General features: G+C 47.8%; 1 protein-coding gene across 1 annotated transcript in view; it reads left to right on the forward strand.

Moving 5' to 3' along the window:
• Positions 1-22,622, forward strand: part of LOC115120871 (roundabout homolog 1-like) — a 490,866-nt gene that overhangs the window by 350,007 nt on the left and 118,237 nt on the right. The window contains exons 6-7 of the mRNA XM_065000506.1: positions 1,550-1,688; positions 1,855-1,982. Coding sequence (XP_064856578.1) covers positions 1,550-1,688; positions 1,855-1,982 — 267 coding nt within the window. The remainder of the gene's footprint in view (positions 1-1,549; positions 1,689-1,854; positions 1,983-22,622) is intronic.

Consider the following 22,622-nt stretch of genomic DNA (forward strand, 5'->3'; position numbering starts at 1 on the left):
CATGGAGAAGCTCTGTGTGTTGATGTGTGTCTCTGCTGAGGGGATAGAGGCTGGGGAGGGAGAGGGAGAGGTAGCTGAACTGGACCTGAGGGGGCAGGGGTGGTTAGATGGCTATCTGTTTTCATTTCAGAAGCTTTTTCCAACATTCATTTTTATTTGAATCCCTGCTGGAAGGTTGGGGTAATTGACTGCAACAGCAGGATTTTACAGGACCTCTCAGATAATCAGGACAAAGGGCAACGAGGGTAGCTGTGATTACTAAAACACACTGCTAATGTTAGCACTGAGACTCTGCTACAATATGACTGATCCGCAGGATAGTTCAATCCCCATAAAGTGCTAAAGATACAGTACAGTCACATACTATACTAGGATATACTATACTATGCTATACTATACAATTATATACTATGCTATGATATACAATACTATGCTATTTTTTTTAAACCTTTATTTAACTAGGCAAGTCAGTTAATGCTCTACTATGCTATGGTATACTATAATATGCTGAACTATGCTATGCTATACTATGCTATGCTGTGATGTGATATACTATGCAATGCAATGCAATGATATGTTATACTATACTACGCTATGCTATAATATGCTATGATATGATAGACTATGCTATGATATACTGTGCTATGATATACTGTGCTATGATATACTATGCTATGATATACTATGCTCTACTATTCTATGCTATGATATGATATACTGATATGATATGATATACTATGCTATGATATACTATGCTCTACTATTCTATGCTATGATATGATATACTGATATGATATGATATACTGTGCTATGATATACTATGCTATGATATACTATGCTATGATATACTATGCTCTACTATTCTATGCTATGATATGATATACTGATATGATATGATATAATATGCTATGATATACTATGCTATGATATACTATGCTCTACTATTCTATGCTATGATATGATATACTGATATGATATGATATACTATGCTATGACATACTATGCTATACTATTCTATGCTATGATATACTGATATGATATGATATACTATGCTATGATATACTATGCTATACTATTCTATGCTATGATATGATATACTGATATGATATACTGTGCTATGATATACTATGCTATGATATGCTATGATATACTATGCTCTACTATTCTATGCTATGATATGATATACTGATATGATATGATATACTATGCTATGATATACTATGCTATACTATTCTATGCTATGATATGATATACTGATATGATATGATATACTGTGCTATGATATACTATGCTATACTTTTTACTGAATAGTCCTGTGCTATGATATACTATGCTATACTTTTTACTGAATAGTCCTGTGCTATGATATACTATGCTATACTTTTTACTGAATAGTCCTGTGCTATGATATACTATGCTATACTTTTTACTGAATAGTCCTGTGCTATGATATACTATGCTATACTTTTTACTGAATAGTCCTGTGCTATGATATACTATGCTATACTTTTTACTGAATAGTCCTGTGCTATGCCATCTCTCTCTGCAGAGCGACCCAGCTTTATGAAGCGTCCCGGTAGCCAGGTGGTGCTGGTGGACCAGAGCGTGGAGTTCAGGTGTGAGGCCCGGGGCGACCCAGTTCCCACCGTCCGCTGGAGGAAAGAGGACGGAGACCTGCCCAAGGGAAGGTACTGTACTGTATGACTCATCTTCTGGCCCCCTTTAACACAATCCCTTTCTCTCTTTCTATTTGATGCCTTGCTCCCTTTTGTCTGTCTGGTGATCAGCACATACTGTAAGGTATGTGGTGTGTGTGCGCGTGCGTGTTTGACCGATTCCCTGTGAATATTCCAGATATGAGATCCGTGAGGACCACACTCTGAAGATCCGTCGTCTGACCTCTGCAGACGTGGGTTCTTACACCTGCATGGCAGAGAACATGGTGGGCAGGGCGGAGGCGTCGGCCACCCTCACCGTCCACGGTAAGACCACACAACTCTGTTACTTAATCTAGTAAAATACTGTGCAGGTTAACGAAGGTCAACGCACCAGTTAACTTGCACAGTCCTGTACATTGTTCGGTATGGTGGTCCTGTTGTCGAGCCTCTATTGCTGAAAGGTATGCTGATTCTTCCAGATGTTTCAGTCTCTCTAGTTATATGGGTTAAGGTGAGTTTTGGCACCTTAGACGTAATTTAGCTCAACCTCAATGCAATTATAACACTCAATTCTAGAGCCTGAAAAGTTATTACTTTCACCCATTCTTTCTCAATTAGCTTATTGATTTGTAATAAAGGCCATCTGAAAATCCATAGAGGATCTTACACTTTACACATGGGAGCTCAATGATAATCAATTCCATTCACGGCATCCATAGGAGCGAGGACATTCCTTTAGAGGCAGCTCTCTGGTCATGTTTAAGATGCTGTATCAGTGGTAGGCCTGTGGGGGGCTTCTGTGTGTCTCTCTCCATTGTACATCCTATAAACACAGTGAGAACAGAAAGCAGCTGGTCACAGAGTAGAAAGGAGTCATTCAGTAGAACAAGGGGGCCTGGATCCCCCCAACCCTTAAACCTCCTGGGAGCCACGCAGGTGGAACACTGGGGTCATTTAGCAGCAGGGTAATGTGAATATTGGGGAGCAGAGGGAAGGAGGGGGATAGAAGGTGGTTCAGTACACAGAGGATGGGGTTAGCAGGGTAGGGAGGTGTATATTGAGGGGCTGAAGTGAGTCACCACTGGAGCAGAACGAGATGGGAATTGAGCTAGAATGAGGTAGATGGGAGGATAGTGGGGGGGTTGGGTAGTAGAGGTTTGTGTTGTGAGGTCAGATTGTAAAATTGTATTCCCAGCAGTCCTCGAGAGCTATGAAGAGATGGGACAAAAAATCCCCCATCACCCCGACACCACCACCCCCTCTCAGTACTAATACAGAACCCAATCTTCAAATCAAATCTAATTTTATTTGTCACATACACATGGTTAGCAGATGTTAATGCGAGTGTAGCGAAATGCTTGTGCTTCTAGTTTTGACAATGCAGTAATAACCAACAAGTAATCTAACTAACAATTCCAAAACTACTGTCTTATACACAGTGTAAGGGGATAAAGAATATGTACATAAAGATATATGAATGAGTGATGGTACAGAGCAGCATAGGCAAGATACAGTAGATGGTATCGAGTACAGTATATACATATGAGATGAGTATGTAAACAAAGTGGCATAGTTAAAGTGGCTAGTGATACATGTATTACATAAGGATGCAGTCGATGATATAGAGTACAGTATATACGTATATAGATGCATAATGTAGGGTATGTAACATTATATTAGGTAGCATTGTTTAAAGTGGCTAGTGATATATTTTACATCATTTCCCATCAATTCCCATTATTAAAGTGGCTGGAGTTGAGTCAGTGTCAGTGTGTTGGCAGCAGCCACTCAATGTTAGTGGTGGCTGTTTAACAGTCTGATGGCCTTGAGATAGAAGCTGTTTTTCAGTCTCTCGGTCCCAGCTTTGATGCACCTGTACTGACCTCGCCTTCTGGATGATAGCGGGGTGAACAGGCAGTGGCTCGGGTGGTTGTTGTCCTTGATGATCTTTATGGCCTTCCTGTAACATCGGGTGGTGTAGGTGTCCTGGAGGGCAGGTAGTTTGCCCCCGGTGATGCGTTGTGCAGACCTCACTACCCTCTGTTTGTTCTCTGCAATTATTTATTTCTGCACTACACAGGCCAGTGATGTGTTGATTTCTTTGAGGAGCATGATTAGACTCTCCTGTCAACATCCACCAATAATTTCTTCAAGATATCCACCAATAACTTCATCAAGAAAAAAAATACAAATACAAATTGCCAATGAGAAATACAGTAGACCTTTATTCAAACAAGCCATTTACCACACAGACCTGCCATAATTCACTTTGAACTGGACTGTGTGTTTACAGGCAGTAGGCCCTGCCATCACTCACTTTGAACTGGACTGTGTGTTTACAGGCAGTAGGCACTGCCATCACTCACTTTGAACTGGACTGTGTGTTTACAGGCAGTAGGCCCTGCCATCACTCACTTTGAACTGGACTGTGTGTTTACAGGCAGTAGGCCCTGCCATCACTCACTTTGAACTGGACTGTGTGTTTACAGGCAGTAGGCCCTGCCATCACTCACTTTGAAATGGACTGTGTGTTTACAGGCAACTGGAACTGGACCGTGTGTTTACAGGCAGTAGGCCCTGCCATCACTCACTTTGAACTGGACCTTGTGTTTACAGGCAGTAGGCCCTGCCATCACTCACTTTGAACTGGACTGTGTGTTTACAGGCAGTAGGCACTGCCATCACTCACTTTGAACTGGACTGTGTGTTTACAGTCAGTAGGCCCTGCCATCACTCACTTTGAACTGGACTGTGTGTTTACAGGCAGTAGGCCCTGCCATCACTCACTTTGAACTGGACCATGTGTTTACAGGCAGTAGGCCCTGCCATCACTCACTTTGAACTGGACCATGTGTTTACAGGCAGTAGGCCCTGCCATCACTCACTTTGAACTGGACCATGTGTTTACAGGCAGTAGGCCCTGCCATCACTCACTTTGAACTGGACTGTGTGTTTACAGGCAGTAGGCCCTGCCATCACTCACTTTGAACTGGACCATGTGTTTACAGGCAGTAGGCCCTGCCATAATTCACTTTGAACTGGACTGTGTGTTTACAGGCGGTAGGCCCTGCCATCACTCACTTTGAACTGGACTGTGTGTTTACAGGCAGTAGGCCCTGCCATCACTCACTTTGAACTGGACTGTGTGTTTACAGGCAGTAGGCCCTGCCATCACTCACTTTGAACTGGACTGTCCGCTACAAGAACATGGTGCTTGCCTACGGAGCTGTGAGGGGAACGGCACCTCAGTACCTCCAGGCTCTGATCAGGCCCTACACCCAAACAAGGGCACTGCGTTCATCCACCTCTGGCCTGCTCGCCTCCCTACCACTGAGGAAGTACAGTTCCCGCTCAGCCCAGTCAAAACTGTTCGCTGCTCTGGCCCCCCAATGGTGGAACAAACTCCCTCACGACGCCAGGACAGCGGAGTCAATCACCACCTTCCGGAGACACCTGAAACCCCACCTCTTTAAGGAATACCTAGGATAGGATAAAGTAATCCTTCTCACCCCCCCTTAAAAGATTTAGATGCACTATTGTAAAGTGGCTGTTCCATTGGATGTCATAAGGTGAATGCACCAATTTGTAAGTCGCTCTGGATAAGAGCGTCTGCTAAATGACTTAAATGTAAATGGACTGTGTGTTTACAGGCAGTAGGCCCTGCCATCACTCACTTTGAACTGGACTGTGTGTTTACAGGCCGTAGGCCCTGCCATCACTCACTTTGAACTGGACTGTGTGTTTACAGGCAGTAGGCCCTGCCATCACTCACTTTGAACTGGACTGTGTGTTTACAGGCAGTAGGCCCTGCCATCACTCACTTTGAACTGGACCTTGTGATTACAGGCAGTAGACCCTGCCATCACTCACTTTGAACTGGACTGTGTGTTTACAGGCAGTAGGCCCTGCCATCACTCACTTTGAACTGGACCTTGTGATTACAGGCAGTAGGCCCTGCCATCACTTACTTTGAACTGGACTGTGTGTTTACAGGCAGTAGGCCCTGCCATCACTTACTTTGAACTGGACCTTGTGATTACAGGCAGTAGGCCCTGCCATCACTCACTTTGAACTGGACCTTGTGTTTACAGGCAGTAGGCCCTGCCATCACTCACTTTGAACTGGATCTTGTGATTCCAGGCAGTAGGCCCTGCCATCACTCACTTTGAACTGGACTGTGTGTTTACAGGCAGTAGGCCCTGCCATCACTCACTTTGAACTGGACTGTGTGTTTACAGGCAGTAGGCCCTGCCATCACTCACTTTGAACTGGACTGTGTGTTTACAGGCAGTAGGCCCTGCCATCACTCACTTTGAACTGGACTGTGTGTTTACAGGCAGTAGGCCCTGCCATCACTCACTTTGAACTGGACTGTGTGTTTACAGGCAGTAGCCCCTGCCATCACTCCCTTTGAACTGGACTGTGTGTTTACAGGCAGTAGGCCCTGCCATCACTCACTTTGAACTTGACCTTGTGATTACAGGCAGTAGGCCCTGCCATCACTCACTTTGAACTGGACCTTGTGTTTACAGGCAGTAGGCCCTGCCATCACTCACTTTGAACTGGACCTTGTGATTACAGGCAGTAGGCTCTGCCATCACTCACTTTGAACTGGACTGTGTGTTTACAGGCAGTAGGCCCTGCCATCACTCCCTTTGAACTGGACTGTGTGTTTACAGGCAGTAGGCCCTGCCATCACTCACTTTGAACAGGACCTTGTGATTAGAGGCAGTAGGCCCTGCCATCACTCACTTTGAACTGGACCTTGTGTTTACAGGCAGTAGGCCCTGCCATCACTCACTTTGAACTGGACCTTGTGATTACAGGCAGTAGGCCCTGCCATCACTCACTTTGAACAGGACCTTGTGATTACAGGCAGTAGGCCCTGCCATCACTCACTTTGAACTGGACCTTGTGTTTACAGGCAGTAGGCCCTGCCATCACTCACTTTGAACTGGACCTTGTGTTTACAGGCAGTAGGCCCTGCCATCACTCACTTTGAACTGGACCTTGTGATTACAGGCAGTAGGCCCTGCCATCACTCACTTTGAACAGGACCTTGTGATTAGAGGCAGTAGGCCCTGCCATCACTCACTTTGAACTGGACTTTGTGTTTACAGGCAGTAGGCCCTGCCATCACTCACTTTGAACTGGACTGTGTGTTTACAGGCAGTAGGCCCTGCCATCACTCACTTTGAACTGGACTGTGTGTTTACAGGCAGTAGGCCCTGCCATCACTCCCTTTGAACTGGACTGTGTGTTTACAGGCAGTAGGCCCTGCCATCACTCACTTTGAACTGGACTGTGTGTTTACAGGCAGTAGGCCCTGCCATCACTCACTTTGAACTGGACCTTGTGTTTACAGGCAGTAGGCCCTGCCATCACTCCTTTGAACTGGACCTTGTGTTTACAGGCAGTAGGCCCTGCCATCACTCACTTTGAACTTGACCTTGTGATTACAGGCAGTAGGCCCTGCCATCACTCACTTTGAACTGGACCTTGTGTTTACAGGCAGTAGGCCCTGCCATCACTCACTTTGAACTGGACCTTGTGATTACAGGCAGTAGGCCCTGCCATCACTCACTTTGAACAGGACCTTGTGATCTGGATAAGAGCGTCTGCTAAATGACTTAAATGTAAATGTAAATGTAGAGGCAGTAGGCCCTGCCATCACTCACTTTGAACTGGACCTTGTGTTTACAGGCAGTAGGCCCTGCCATCACTCACTTTGAACTGGACCTTGTGATTACAGGCAGTAGGCCCTGCCATCACTCACTTTGAACAGGACCTTGCGATTAGAGGCAGTAGGCCCTGCCATCACTCACTTTGAACTGGACTGTGTGTTTACAGGCAGTAGGCCCTACCATCACTCACTTTGAACTGGACTGTGTGTTTACAGGCAGTAGGCCCTGCCATCACTCACTTTGAACTGGACTGTGTGTTTACAGGCAGTAGGCCCTGCCATCACTCACTTTGAACTGGACTGTGTGATTACAGGCAGTAGGCCCTACCATCACTCACTTTGAACTGGACCTTGTGATTACAGGCTGTTGCAACAGTGCGCCTTTAGATCACTAGAACGCATTCGCCAAAAGCCACAAAACACACCTGATTGGATTTCTACAAATATGTAAACACCACAGGAGTCCTCTTACATTTGGGAACTTTACAGTACTATTGATCAAACAACCATGAAATGATAGGCTCTCTCTCACTCAGTTATACACATAAACAACAACAAGATCAACAACTGATGCTAACCAGAGCAAGATGAGCTAAAATCTAATGAATGAACATTAGATAAACCCACTTCAGCTTGTTGGCTGTCAAATTTGCACGGATAAACAATGGGGAATTATAGGTCCCTCATCCTTCTGCAGGTTGTCTGCCAATGCATGCTTGTCCAAACCAAGCACCCAAGCTAACTGGCTAAAGTTGGCTAGCTTGCTAGCTAGCTAATTCCAAACACACCTCACTCTGACCATTTTGCTTGCCGTAGCAGAGCTGGTTAGGCTGTTTGCATGTTATCTTGAGCGATCTTGAATAACTATTATTTTTTTGTGAATTGTTGCGAATGCAAGAGATATGCTAACTGGATAACAGTTGTTCAAGTCCTTGCTAGCAAACCAAATGACACCTGCATCTCTAGCTGTGTATCGCCACCAAAAAACAATATGAGGGGAAAAAGTTAGTCACTCAGCCACTCTTCCAATGACTAGATATCCTCCTAGCAGCTAGCTAGCTAGCTATCTAGCTAATGTTAGGCTCTGTGTTTTTAGTTTGCTACATAAATACATATGCTTGCCTATTAGCCACGTTATGACTGATTTGTGATCATTGCCTTGGTTAGTCTGATTATATTGACAATCCCAGCCTTATTTACATTTGTCTGTTTTTGTCCAGAATATTGAGTCATTGAAACTGAAATTGTGATTTACAACCTGATGGCAATATTTTTGGGAATACCAAGAAATGTATTGGTGAATTATATTATTCATGCATTGAACTACATCCATATTTTATTTATTTGTATTTATTTAACCTTTATTTAACTAGGCAAGTCAATTGAACAAATTCTTATTTACAATGACGGCCTCACGACTTCCACCGAAGGTGGTTCCTCTCCTTTTTAAATTTTTTATTTCACCTTTATTTAACCAGGTAGGCTAGTTGAGAACAAGTTCTCATTTGCAACTGCGACCTGGCCAAGATAAAGCATAGCAGTGTGAGCAAACAACACAGAGTTACACATGGAGTAAACAATTAACAAGTCAATAACACAGTAGAAAAAAAAATAAAAAAGGAGAGGAACCACCTTCGGTGGAAGTCGTGAGGCCGTCATTGTAAATAAGAATTTGTTCAATTGACTTGCCTTATTCGGGCGCTGCTCGGCGATCGGCGTCGCCGGCCTACTAGCCATCACCGATCCATTTTTCCTTTTCTGTTTGTTTTCTCTTTGGGTCTTTCACACCTGGTTTTCGTTTGCTTTAATTTCTGTGTGTATATTTGTGCGGGATTATTTTTCATGTTGTTCGTTGAGGTTTTTTTCCTCAGTTTATTCACTTGTACCGTGTGTTAAGTATAGTAAGGAGCGTTGTTTTTTCTCCTTCCGTGAGTAACTGTGTGTTCCCATGGTCTTGAATTGGACTCGCATTGTTCTGGTATCGGTCTTGACTCGGTCTCATACGCCGTGTCCCCCTCCCAGTCTCGATCTTGACTCGGTCTAAGATGCCTTGTCTCCCTCCCGGTGTCCAACCCCCCCCCCCTTGACACGGACCCAATTTGCTCCGGTCTTGGTCTTGACTCGGTCCCCCAATCTTGTCTTGGTCTTGACTCGGTCCCCCAATCTTGTCTTGGTATTGACTCGGACTCAATTTGCTCCGGTCTTGGTCTTGAATCGGTCTCGCTTTACCTGGTCTCGAACACAACACTGACATCAATAACTTCATCAATAATTCCACCTCTCTGGTTGACTTTCCTGCATGCGCTGCCTCTCTGATGAAGGCCTAGCTAATTAAAGAGAACAGCATTGATGTTTGTTAATGTTCCTACCAGGAGCTGTACCTGTGACTTAACAGCAGGGTTAAAAGTAAGAACCACAATACACTCTGTCCCAAACACACCATTCAGAATTACAGGATCAGGCTAGAGAAAAACAGGATGTTACTGAATTTGACCCATTTTCCCCAAAAAATGTATTAATGAACAGCAGTGTCTCATCACCCATGCTATGCCTGTATTAGAGGAAGCATGAGGGATGAGGTGAGACCCTGTATTAGAGGAAGCATGCAGGGTGAGGTGAGACCCTGTATTAGAGGAAGCATGCAGGGTGAGGTGAGACCCTGTATTAGAGGAGGCATGAGGGATGAGGTGAGACCCTGTATTAGAGGAAGCATGAGGGATGAGGTGAGACCCTGTATTAGAGGAAGCATGCAGGGTGAGGTGAGACCCTGTATTAGAGGAAGCATGCAGGGTGAGGTGAGACCCTGTATTAGAGGAAGCATGAGGGATGAGGTGAGACCCTGTATTAGAGGAAGCATGAGGGATGAGGTGAGACCCTGTATTAGAGGAAGGATGAGGGATGAGGTGAGACCCTGTATTAGAGGAAGCATGCAGGATGAGGTGAGACCCTGTATTAGAGGAGGCATGAGGGAGGAGGTGAGACCCTGTATTAGAGAATGCATGCAGGATGAGGTGAGACCCTGTATCAGAGGAATCATGAGGGATGAGGTGAGACCCTGTATTAGAGGAAGCATGCAGGATGAGGTGAGACCCTGTATTAGAGGAAGCATGCAGGATGAGGTGAGACCCTGTATTAGAGGAAGCATGAGGGATGAAGTGAGACCCTGTATTAGAGGAAGCATGCAGGATGAGGTGAGACCCTGTATTAGAGGAAGCATGAGGGATGAGGTGAGACCCTGTATTAGAGGAAGCATGAGGGATGAGGTGAGACCCTGTATTAGAGGAAGCATGAGGGATGAAGTGAGACCCTGTATTAGAGGAAGCATGCAGGATGAGGTGAGACCCTGTATTAGAGGAAGCATGAGGGATGAGGTGAGACCCTTTATTAGAGGAATCACGCAGGATGAGGTGAGACCCTGTATTAGAGGATGCATGAGGGATGAGGTGAGACCCTGTATTAGAGGAAGCATGAGGGATGAGGTGAGACCCTGTATTAGAGGAAGCATGCAGGATGAGGTGAGACCCTGTATTAGAGGAAGCATGAGGGATGATGTGAGAACCTGTATTAGAGGAAGCATGAGGGATGAGGTGAGACCCTGTATTAGAGGAGGCATGAGGGATGAGGTGAGACCCTGTATTAGAGGAAGCATGCAGGGTGAGGTGAGACCCTGTATTAGAGGAAGCATGCAGGATGAGGTGAGACCCTGTATTAGAGGAAGCATGAGGGATGAGGTGAGACCCTGTATTAGAGGATGCATGCAGGATGAGGTGAGACCCTGTATCAGAGGAATCATGAGGGATGAGGTGAGACCCTGTATTAGAGGAAGCATGCAGGATGAGGTGAGACCCTGTATTAGAGGAAGCATGCAGGATGAGGTGAGACCCTGTATTAGAGGAAGCATGAGGGATGAAGTGAGACCCTGTATTAGAGGAAGCATGCAGGATGAGGTGAGACCCTGTATTAGAGGAAGCATGAGGAATGAGGTGAGACCCTGTATTAGAGGAAGCATGAGGGATGAGGTGAGACCCTGTATTAGAGGAAGCATGAGGGATGAAGTGAGACCCTGTATTAGAGGAAGCGTGCAGGATGAGGTGAGACCCTGTATTAGAGGAAGCATGAGGGATGAGGTGAGACCCCGTATTAGAGGAAGCATGCAGGATGAGGTGAGACCCTGTATTAGAGGAAGCATGAGGGATGAGGTGAGACCCTGTATTAGAGGAACCATGAGGGATGAGGTGAGACCCTGTATTAGAGGAAGCATGAGGGATGAGGTGAGACCTTGTATTAGAGGAACCATGAGGGATGAGGTGAGACCCTGTATTAGAGGAAGCATGCAGGATGAGGAGAAGCCCCATTTAAGTTCTTGGATCGGGCTTGGATCGGGTTTAGATCGGGCTTGGATCGGGTTTAGATCAGGCTTGGATCGAGAAGGAAAGTTCACAGCGTCACAGTATTGCGACCTGTAGCTGGAAACATGATTCAATATTTGATTGATTACAATATGTTATGTGAACAGTATATTCATTTGAATCGTTTTTGGTTGAATCAAAAGTATTATACTCATTTATCATGACTCCAAAGTGAAATCTTAAAATAGTGATATGCTGGTTTGTTTGGCTCATTCATTCCAGAATGGACAGATAGTGTTTTTGTTCTTCATAACTCTCATGGCCAGATCCTCAGTGAACAATGTCAGCATTGTACCGTGTGCCAGGGGATATTTTTCTTTCTCACTGCTCTGCTCTCATTACTAACTTAATCAGTGAATTATTGTTTTCACACGTGTTTGCCTGTCTGTAACACCCCCTCTGAACTTATAAACAGTCAAATATTCCATTTATTGACGTAAGAAACACATGAATGGCCACATCATGGGCTTGGTTAAAAATAAAGGTGATATAAAACTACAGACATCCTGGGAATATATATATTAGGAATATAATATAATATAATATATTAATTACCAGTAAAATAATGCAGGGAAGAAATGGGCTTCCCTCCGCTGGTCATTTTGCCATAACTTGTGATTTATTTGTGGAGTGGAAGCCCCTAGAGTGGCTTGACTAATAACGCATGGAAAGGGACTGGAATGGAAGCCCCTAGAGTGGTGTGACTAATAACCCATGGATAGGGACTGGAAAGGAGTGGAAGCCCCTAGAGTGGTTTGACTAATAACCCATGGATAGGGACTGGAAAGGAAGCCCCTAGAGTGGTTTGACTAATAACCCATGGATAGGGACTGGAAAGGAGTGGAAGCCCCTAGAGTGGTGTGACTAATAACCCATGGATAGGGACTGGAAAGGAGTGGAAGCCCCTAGAGTGGTTTGACTAATAACCCATGGATAGGGACTGGAAAGGAGTGGAAGCCCCTAGAGTGGTTTGACTAACAACCCATGGATAGGGACTGGAATGGAAGCCCCTATAGTGGTTTGACTAACAACCCATGGAAAGGGACTGGAATGGAAGCCCCTAGAGTGGTTTGACTAATAACCCATGGAAAGGGACTGGAATGGAAGCCCCTAGAGTGGTTTGACTAATAACCCATGGAAAGGGACTGGAATGAAAAATACAAGCGCTGCCTAAACAACTGGAGATAGTTAGCAAGGGAACCTACATCATCTAGCCACTGCAATGTGCACAGCAGAGCCTTCTCTTCATTAGCTGTTGTCATATTAATCAAGGAAGCCCTCTGTAGTCAGTCATGAAGGGTACTATACATTAGACCCAGAATAAGCTGTTAGAAGCCAGGCCACACACATTCAGGACTCGTATTGCCGCTTTCCACATCTCCTACATATAAATATCAACAGCATATCAATCTTTATCATGTTACAAATGTAACCAAATAGAAGGATTCATTTACGTTTTCCATAATAATCCTGTGCAGCCTTGTGATGGTTACAGCCTGCCAATGTACATACAGCCTACCAATGTACATACAGCCTGCCAATGTACATACAGCCTACCAATGTACATACAGCCTACCAATGTACATACAGCCTGCCAATGTACATACAGCCTACCAATGTACATACAGCCTACCAATGTGCATACAGCCTACCAATGTACATACAGCCTGCCAATGTACATACAGCCTACCAATGTACATACAGCCTACCAATGTACATACAGCCTGCCAATGTACATACAGCCTACCAATGTACATACAGCCTACCAATGTGCATACAGCCTACCAATGTGCATACAGCCTACCAATGTACATACAGCCTACCAATGTACATACAGCCTACCAATGTACATACAGCCTACCAATGTACATACAGCCTACCAATGTACATACAGCCTGCCAATGTACATACAGCCTACCAATGTACATACAGCCTACCAATGTACATACAGCCTACCAATGTACATACAGCCTGCCAATGTACATACAGCCTACCAATGTACATACAGCCTACCAATGTGCATACAGCCTACCAATGTACATACAGCCTACCAATGTACATACAACCTGCCAATGTACATACAGCCTACCAATGTACATACAGCCTGCCAATGTACATACAGCCTACCAATGTACATACAACCTGCCAATGTACATACAGCCTACCAATGTACATACAGCCTACCAATGTACATACAACCTGCCAATGTACATACAGCCTACCAATGTACATACAGCCTGCCAATGTACATACAGCCTACCAATGTACATGCAGCCTACCAATGTACATACAGCCTACCAATGTACATACAGCCTACCAATGTACATACATCCTACCAATGTACATACAGCCTGCCAATGTACATACAGCCTACCAATGTACATACAGCCTACCAATGTACATGCAGCCTACCAATGTACATACAGCCTACCAATGTACATACAGCCTGCCAATGTACATGCAGCCTACCAATGTACATACAGCCTACCAATGTACATACAGCCTACCAATGTACATACAGCCTGCCAATGTACATACAGCCTGCCAATGTACATACAGCCTACCAATGTACATGCAGCCTACCAATGTACATACAGCCTGCCAATGTACATGCAGCCTACCAATGTACATACAGCCTACCAATGTACATACAGCCTACCAATGTACATGCAGCCTACCAATGTACATACAACCTACCAATGTACATACAGCCTACCAATGTACATACAGCCTGCCAATGTACATGCAGCCTACCAATGTACATACAGCCTACCAATGTACATACAGCCTGCCAATGTACATACAGCCTGCCAATGTACATATAGCCTGCCAATGTACATACAGCCTACCAATGTACATGCAGCATGCCAATGTACATACAGCCTGCCAATGTACATACAACCTGCCAATGTACATATAGCCTACCAATGTACATATAGCCTACCAATGTACATGCAGCATGCCAATGTACATACAGCCTACCAATGCACATACATCCTACCAATGTACACACAGAATGCCAATGTACATACAGCATGCTTATGGCCTTGTTGTGGAGGATTAGGACAGGTCTAATCGGCTAGTGAAAAAGCGTTTACAGATCTACACACACGCTAACACAGACACACACACACACACACACACACACACACACACACACACACACACACACACACACACACACATATAAATACACGCTAACACATACAAACACACACACACATATATAAACTCAGCAAAAAAAGAAATGTCCCTTTTTCAGGACCCTGTCTTTCAAATCCAAATAACTTCACAGATCTTCATTGTAAAGGGTTTAAACACTGCTTCCCATGCTTGTTCAATGAACCATAAACAATGAATGAACATGTACCTGTGGAACGGTCGTTACCTGTAAGACACTAACAGCTTACTGACGTTAGGCAATTAAGGTCACAGTAATGAAAATGTAGGACACTAAAGAGGCCTTTCTACTAGCTGAAAAACAGAAAAGAAAGATGACCAGGGTCCCTGCTCATCTGCGTGAATGTGCCTTAGACATGCTGCAAGGAGGCATGAGGACTGCAGATGTGGCCAGGGAAATAAATTGCAATGTCCGTATTGTGAGATGCCTAAGACAGCGCTACAGGGAGACCGGATGGACAGCTGATCGCCCTCGCAGTGGCAGACCACGTGTAACAGCACCTGCACAGGATCGGTACATCCGAACATTACACCTGTGGGACAGGTAGACGATGGCAACAACAACTGCCCGAGTTACACCAGGAACGCACAATCCTTCCATCAGTGCTCAGACTGTTCGCAATAGGCTGAGAGAGCCTGGACTGTGGGCTTGTAGGCCTGTTGTAAGGCAGGTCCTCACTAGACATCACCGGCAACAACATCACCTATGTGCACAAACCCCTGGCAAAAAGTGCTCTTCACTGACGAGTCACGGTTTTGTCTCACCAGGGTGATGGTCGGATTCGCGTTTATTGACGAAGGAATGAGCGTTACACCAAGGCCTGTACTCTGGTGTGGGATCGACTTGGAGGTGGAGGGTCCGTCATGGTCTGGGACGGTGTGTCACAGCATCATGAGGCTGAGCTTGTTGTCATTGCAGGCAATCTCAACGCTGTGCGTTACAGGGAAGACATCCTCCTCCCTCATGTGGTACCCTTCCTGCAGTCTCATCCTGACATGGCCCTCCAGCATGACAATGCCACCAGCCATACTGCTCGTTCTGTGTGTGATTTCCTGCAAGACAGGAATGTCAGTGTTCTGCCATGGCCAGCGAAGAGCCCGGATCTCAATCCCATTGAGCACGTCTGGGACCTGTTGGATCTGAGGGTGAGGTGCTAGGGCCATTCCCCCCAAAATGTTCTGGGAACTTGCAGGTGCCTTGGTGGAAGAGTGGGGTAACATCTCACAGCAAGAACTGGCAAGTCTGGTGCAGTCCATGAGGAGGAGATGCACTGCAGTACTTAATGCAGCTGGTGGCCACACCAGATACTGACTGTTACTTTTGTTCAGGAACACATTATTCAATTTCTGTTAGTCACATGTCTGTGGAACTTGTTCAGTTTATGCCTCAGTTGTTGAATCTTGTTATGTTCATACCAATATTTACACATGTTAAGTTTGCTGAAAATAAACGCAGTGGACAGTGAGAGGACTTTTTTGTTTTGCTGAGTTTATAACACACGCTAACAGACACAATGGGAGCTCCGATTAACCAGACTAAAGCCTTAGCATGCATTTCTCTCCCAGTGCTAATATGATCTAATGAACGGCAGCAGCCTTGCTCCAGTCCCTATGAACCACTCTGCAGGGTCCCTGGCACACAGAAGACCCCCCAGTGGGCAGAGGGCTACATGGTCCCCCCACTCCCTCTGATAAGATCACAGATAGAGCCTGACACAGAAACAAATACATACACTCCAGCCCCAGCGCAACGTGCCATTTTAGCCCCCACACAGTTTTGACCCAGACAGGTTTAGAGCTGACCTCTCACCCCCAGGTTCCAGAAAGGTTGACAGCTGACCTCTCCCCAGGTTCCAGACAGGTTTAGAGCTGACCTCTACCCAGGTTCCAGACAGGTTTAGAGCTGACCTCTCCCCAGGTTCCAGACAGGTTGACAGCTGACCTCTCCCCCCAGGTTCCATACAGGTTTAGAGCTGACCTCTCTCCCCAGGTCCCATACAGGTTTAGAGCTGACCTCTCCCCCCAGGTTCCAGACAGGTTGACAGCTGACCTCTCCCCCCAGGTTCCAGACAGGTTTAGAGCTGACCTCTCCCCAGGTTCCATACAGGTTTAGAGCTGACCTCTCCCCAGGTTCCATACAGGTTTAGAGCTGACCTCTCCCCAGGTTCCAGACAGGTTTAGAGCTGACCTCTCCCCAGGTTCCATACAGGTTTAGAGCTGACCTCTCCCCCCAGGTTCCATACAGGTTTAGAGCTGACCTCTCCCCCCAGGTTCCATACAGGTTTAGAGCTGACCTCTCCCCCCAGGTTCCATACAGGTTTAGAGCTGACCTCTCCCCCCAGGTTACATACAGGTTTAGAGCTGACCTCTCCCCCCAGGTCCCATACAGGTTTAGAGCTGACCTCTCCCCAGGTTCCAGACAGGTTTAGAGCTGACCTCTCCCCAGGTTCCAGACAGGTTTAGAGCTGACCTCTCCCCAGGTTCCAGACAGGTTTAGAGCTGACCTCTCCCCAGGTTCCAGACAGGTTGACAGCTGACCTCTCCCCCCAGGTTACATACAGGTTGACAGCTGACCTCTCCCCCCAGGTTCCAGACAGGTTGACAGCTGACCTCTCCCCCCAGGTTCCATACAGGTTTAGAGCTGACCCCTCCCCCCAGGTTCCAGACAGGTTTAGAGCTGACCTCTCCCCCAGATCCCATACAGGTTTAGAGCTGACCTCTCCCCCAGGTCCCATACAGGTTTAGAGCTGACCTCTCCCCCAGGTCCCATACAGGTTTAGAACTGACCTCTCCCCCAGGTCCCATACAGGTTGACAGCTGACCTCTCCCCCAGGTCCCATGCAGGTTTAGAGCTGACCTCTCCCCCAGGTCCCATACAGGTTGACAGCTGACCTCTCCCCCAGGTCCCATACAGGTTTAGAGCTGACCTCTCCCCCAGGTCCCATACAGGTTGACAGCTGACCTCTCCCCCAGGTTCCAGACAGGTTTAGAGCTGACCTCTCCCCCCAGGTTCCATACAGGTTTAGAGCTGACCTCTCCCCCAGGTTACATACAGGTTTAGAGCTGACCTCTCCCCCAGGTTCCATACAGGTTTAGAGCTGACCTCTCCCCAGGTTCCATACAGGTTTAGAGCTGACCTCTCCCCCAGGTTCCATACAGGTTTAGAGCTGACCTCTCCCCAGGTTCCAGGCAGGTTTAGAGCTGACCTCTCCCCCAGGTTACATACAGGTTTAGAGCTGACCTCTCCCCCAGGTCCCATACAGGTTTAGAGCTGACCTCTCTCCCCAGGTTCCAGACAGGTTTAGAGCTGACCTCTCCCCCAGGTTACATACAGGTTTAGAGCTGACCTCTCCCCCAGGTCCCAGGTTTAGAGCTGACCTCTCCCCCAGGTCCCATACAGGTTTAGAGCTGACCTCTCCCCCAGGTTCCATACAGGTTTAGAGCTGACCTCTCCCCCAGGTTCCATACAGGTTTAGAGCTGACCTCTCTCCCCAGGTTCCAGACAGGTTTAGAGCTGACCTCTCCCCAGGTTACAGACAGGTTTAGAGCTGACCTCTCCTCCCAGGTTACAGACAGGTTTAGAGCTGACCTCCCCCCAGGTTACAGACAGGTTTAGAGCTGACCTCTCCCCAGGTTCCAGACAGGTTTAGAGCTGACCTCTTCCCCAGGTTACAGACAGGTTTAGAGCTGACCTCTCCCCCAGGTCCCATACAGGTTTAGAGCTGACCTCTCCCCCAGGTTACAGACAGGTTTAGAGCTGACCTCTTCCCCAGGTTACAGACAGGTTTAGAGCTGACCTCTCCCCCAGGTTCCATACAGGTTTAGAGCTGACCTCTCCCCAGGTTCCATACAGGTTTAGAGCTGACCTCTCCCCCCAGGTTCCATACAGGTTTAGAGCTGACCTCTCCCCAGGTTCCAGGCAGGTTTAGAGCTGACCTCTCCCCCCAGGTTACATACAGGTTTAGAGCTGACCTCTCCCCCAGGTCCCATACAGGTTTAGAGCTGACCTCTCTCCCCAGGTTCCAGACAGGTTTAGAGCTGACCTCTCCCCCAGGTTACATACAGGTTTAGAGCTGACCTCTCCCCCAGGTCCCATACAGGTTTAGAGCTGACCTCTCCCCCAGGTTCCATACAGGTTTAGAGCTGACCTCTCTCCCCAGGTTCCAGACAGGTTTAGAGCTGACCTCTCCCCCAGGTTACAGACAGGTTTAGAGCTGACCTCTCCTCCCAGGTTACAGACAGGTTTAGAGCTGACCTCTCCCCCAGGTTACAGACAGGTTTAGAGCTGACCTCTCCCCAGGTTCCAGACAGGTTTAGAGCTGACCTCTTCCCCAGGTTACAGACAGGTTTAGAGCTGACCTCTCCCCCAGGTCCCATACAGGTTTAGAGCTGACCTCTCCCCCAGGTTACAGACAGGTTTAGAGCTGACCTCTTCCCCCAGGTTACAGACAGGTTTAGAGCTGACCTCTCCCCAGGTTACAGACAGGTTTAGAGCTGACCTCTCCCCAGGTTCCAGACAGGTTTAGAGCTGACCTCTTCCCCCAGGTTACAGACAGGTTTAGAGCTGACCTCTCCTCCCAGGTTACAGACAGGTTTAGAGCTGACCTCTTCCCCAGGTTACAGACAGGTTTAGAGCTGACCTCTCCCCCAGGTTACAGACAGGTTTAGAGCTGACCTCTCCCCCAGGTTACAGACAGGTTTAGAGCTGACCTCTCCCCAGGTTACAGACAGGTTTAGAGCTGACCTCTCCCCAGGTTCCAGACAGGTTTAGAGCTGACCTCTCCCCCAGGTTCCAGACAGGTTTAGAGCTGACCTCTCCCCAGGTTCCATACAGGTTTAGAGCTGTTCCCCAGGTTCCAGGCAGGTTTAGAGCTGACCTCTCCCCCAGGTTCCATACAGGTTTAGAGCTGACCTCTCCCCAGGTTCCAGGCAGGTTTAGAGCTGACCTCTCCCCCAGGTTACATACAGGTTTAGAGCTGACCTCTCCCCCAGGTCCCATACAGGTTTAGAGCTGACCTCTCTCCCCAGGTTCCAGACAGGTTTAGAGCTGACCTCTCCCCCAGGTTACATACAGGTTTAGAGCTGACCTCTCCCCCAGGTCCATACAGGTTTAGAGCTGACCTTCCCCCAGGTCCCATACAGGTTTAGAGCTGACCTCTCCCCCAGGTTCCATACAGGTTTAGAGCTGACCTCTCCCCCAGGTTCCATACAGGTTTAGAGCTGACCTCTCTCCCCAGGTTCCAGACAGGTTTAGAGCTGACCTCTCCCCCAGGTTACAGACAGGTTTAGAGCTGACCTCTCCTCCCAGGTTACAGACAGGTTTAGAGCTGACCTCTCCCCAGGTTACAGACAGGTTTAGAGCTGACCTCTCCCCAGGTTCCAGACAGGTTTAGAGCTGACCTCTTCCCCAGGTTACAGACAGGTTTAGAGCTGACCTCTCCCCCAGGTCCCATACAGGTTTAGCTGACCTCTCCCCCAGGTTACAGACAGGTTTAGAGCTGACCTCTTCCCCCAGGTTACAGACAGGTTTAGAGCTGACCTCTCCCCCAGGTTCCATACAGGTTTAGAGCTGACCTCTCCCCAGGTTCCATACAGGTTTAGAGCTGACCTCTCCCCCAGGTTCCATACAGGTTTAGAGCTGACCTCTCCCAGGTTCCAGGCAGGTTTAGAGCTGACCTCTCCCCCAGGTTACATACAGGTTTAGAGCTGACCTCTCCCCCAGGTCCCATACAGGTTTAGAGCTGACCTCTCTCCCCAGGTTCCAGACAGGTTTAGAGCTGACCTCTCCCCCAGGTTTACAGGTTTAGAGCTGACCTCTCCCCCAGGTCCCATACAGGTTTAGAGCTGACCTCTCCCCCAGGTTCCATACAGGTTTAGAGCTGACCCTCTCCCCAGGTTCCAGACAGGTTTAGAGCTGACCTCTCCCCCAGGTTACAGACAGGTTTAGAGCTGACCCTCCTCCCAGGTTACAGACAGGTTTAGAGCTGACCTCTCCCCCAGGTTACAGACAGGTTTAGAGCTGACCTCTCCCAGGTTCCAGACAGGTTTAGAGCTGACCTCTTCCCCCAGGTTACAGACAGGTTTAGAGCTGACCTCTCCCCAGGTTCCTACAGGTTTAGAGCTGACCTCTTCCCCCAGGTTCCATACAGGTTTAGAGCTGACCTCTTCCCCCAGGTTCCATACAGGTTTAGAGCTGACCTCTCCCCAGGTTCCATACAGGTTTAGAGCTGACCTCTCCCCCCAGGTTCCATACAGGTTTAGAGCTGACCTCTCCCCAGGTTCCAGGCAGGTTTAGAGCTGACCTCTCCCCAGGTTACATACAGGTTTAGAGCTGACCTCTCCCCCAGGTCCCTACAGGTTTAGAGCTGACCTCTCTCCCCAGGTTCCAGACAGGTTTAGAGCTGACCTCTCCCCCAGGTTACATACAGGTTTGACCTCTCCCCCAGGTCCCATACAGGGAGCTGACCTCTCCCCCAGGTTCCTACAGGTTTAGAGCTGACCTCTCTCCCCCAGGTTCCAGACAGGTTTAGAGCTGACCTCTCCCCCAGGTTACAGACAGGTTTAGAGCTGACCTCTCCTCCCAGGTTACAGACAGGTTTAGAGCTGACCTCTCCCCCCAGGTTACAGACAGGTTTAGAGCTGACCTCTCCCAGGTTCCAGACAGGTTTAGAGCTGACCTCTTCCCCAGGTTACAGACAGGTTTAGAGCTGACCTCTCCCCCCAGGTCCCATACAGGTTTAGAGCTGACCTCTCCCCCCAGGTTACAGACAGGTTTAGAGCTGACCTCTTCCCCCAGGTTACAGACAGGTTTAGAGCTGACCTCTCCCCAGGTTACAGACAGGTTTAGAGCTGACCTCTCCCCAGGTTCCAGACAGGTTTAGAGCTGACCTCTTCCCCCAGGTTACAGACAGGTTTAGAGCTGACCTCTCCTCCCAGGTTACAGACAGGTTTAGAGCTGACCTCTTCCCCAGGTTACAGACAGGTTTAGAGCTGACCTCTCCCCCAGGTTACAGACAGGTTTAGAGCTGACCTCTCCCCCAGGTTACAGACAGGTTTAGAGCTGACCTCTCCCCCAGGTTACAGACAGGTTTAGAGCTGACCTCTCCCCAGGTTCCAGACAGGTTTGACCTCTCCCCCAGGTTCCAGACAGGTTTAGAGCTGACCTCTCCCCCAGGTTCCATACAGGTTTAGAGCTGACCTCTCCCCAGGTTCCAGGCAGGTTTAGAGCTGACCTCTCCCCAGGTTCCAGGCAGGTTTAGAGCTGACCCCTCCCCAGGTTCCAGACAGGTTTAGAGCTGACCTCTCCCCAGGTTCCAGGCAGGTTTAGAGCTGACCTCTCCCCAGGTTCAAGACAGGTTTAGAGCTGACCTCTCCCCAGGTTCCAGACAGGTTTAGAGCTGACCTCTCCCCAGGTTCCAGACAGGTTTAGAGCTGACTCCTCCCCCCAGGTTCCAGACCGGTTTAGAGCTGACCTCTCCCCAGGTTCCAGACAGGTTTAGAGCTGACCTCTCCCCAGGTTCCAGACCGGTTTAGAGCTGACCTCTCCCCCCAGGTCCCATACAGGTTTAGAGCTGACCTCTCCCCCCAGGTCCCATACAGGTTTAGAGCTGACCTCTCCCCCCAGGTCCCATACAGGTTGACAGCTGACCTCTCCCCCCAGGTTACATAGAGATTGACAGCTGATCTCTCCCC

Source organism: Oncorhynchus nerka, linkage group LG14 (genome assembly GCF_034236695.1).
Source record: "Oncorhynchus nerka isolate Pitt River linkage group LG14, Oner_Uvic_2.0, whole genome shotgun sequence".
Classification (NCBI taxonomy): Eukaryota; Metazoa; Chordata; class Actinopteri; order Salmoniformes; family Salmonidae; genus Oncorhynchus; species Oncorhynchus nerka.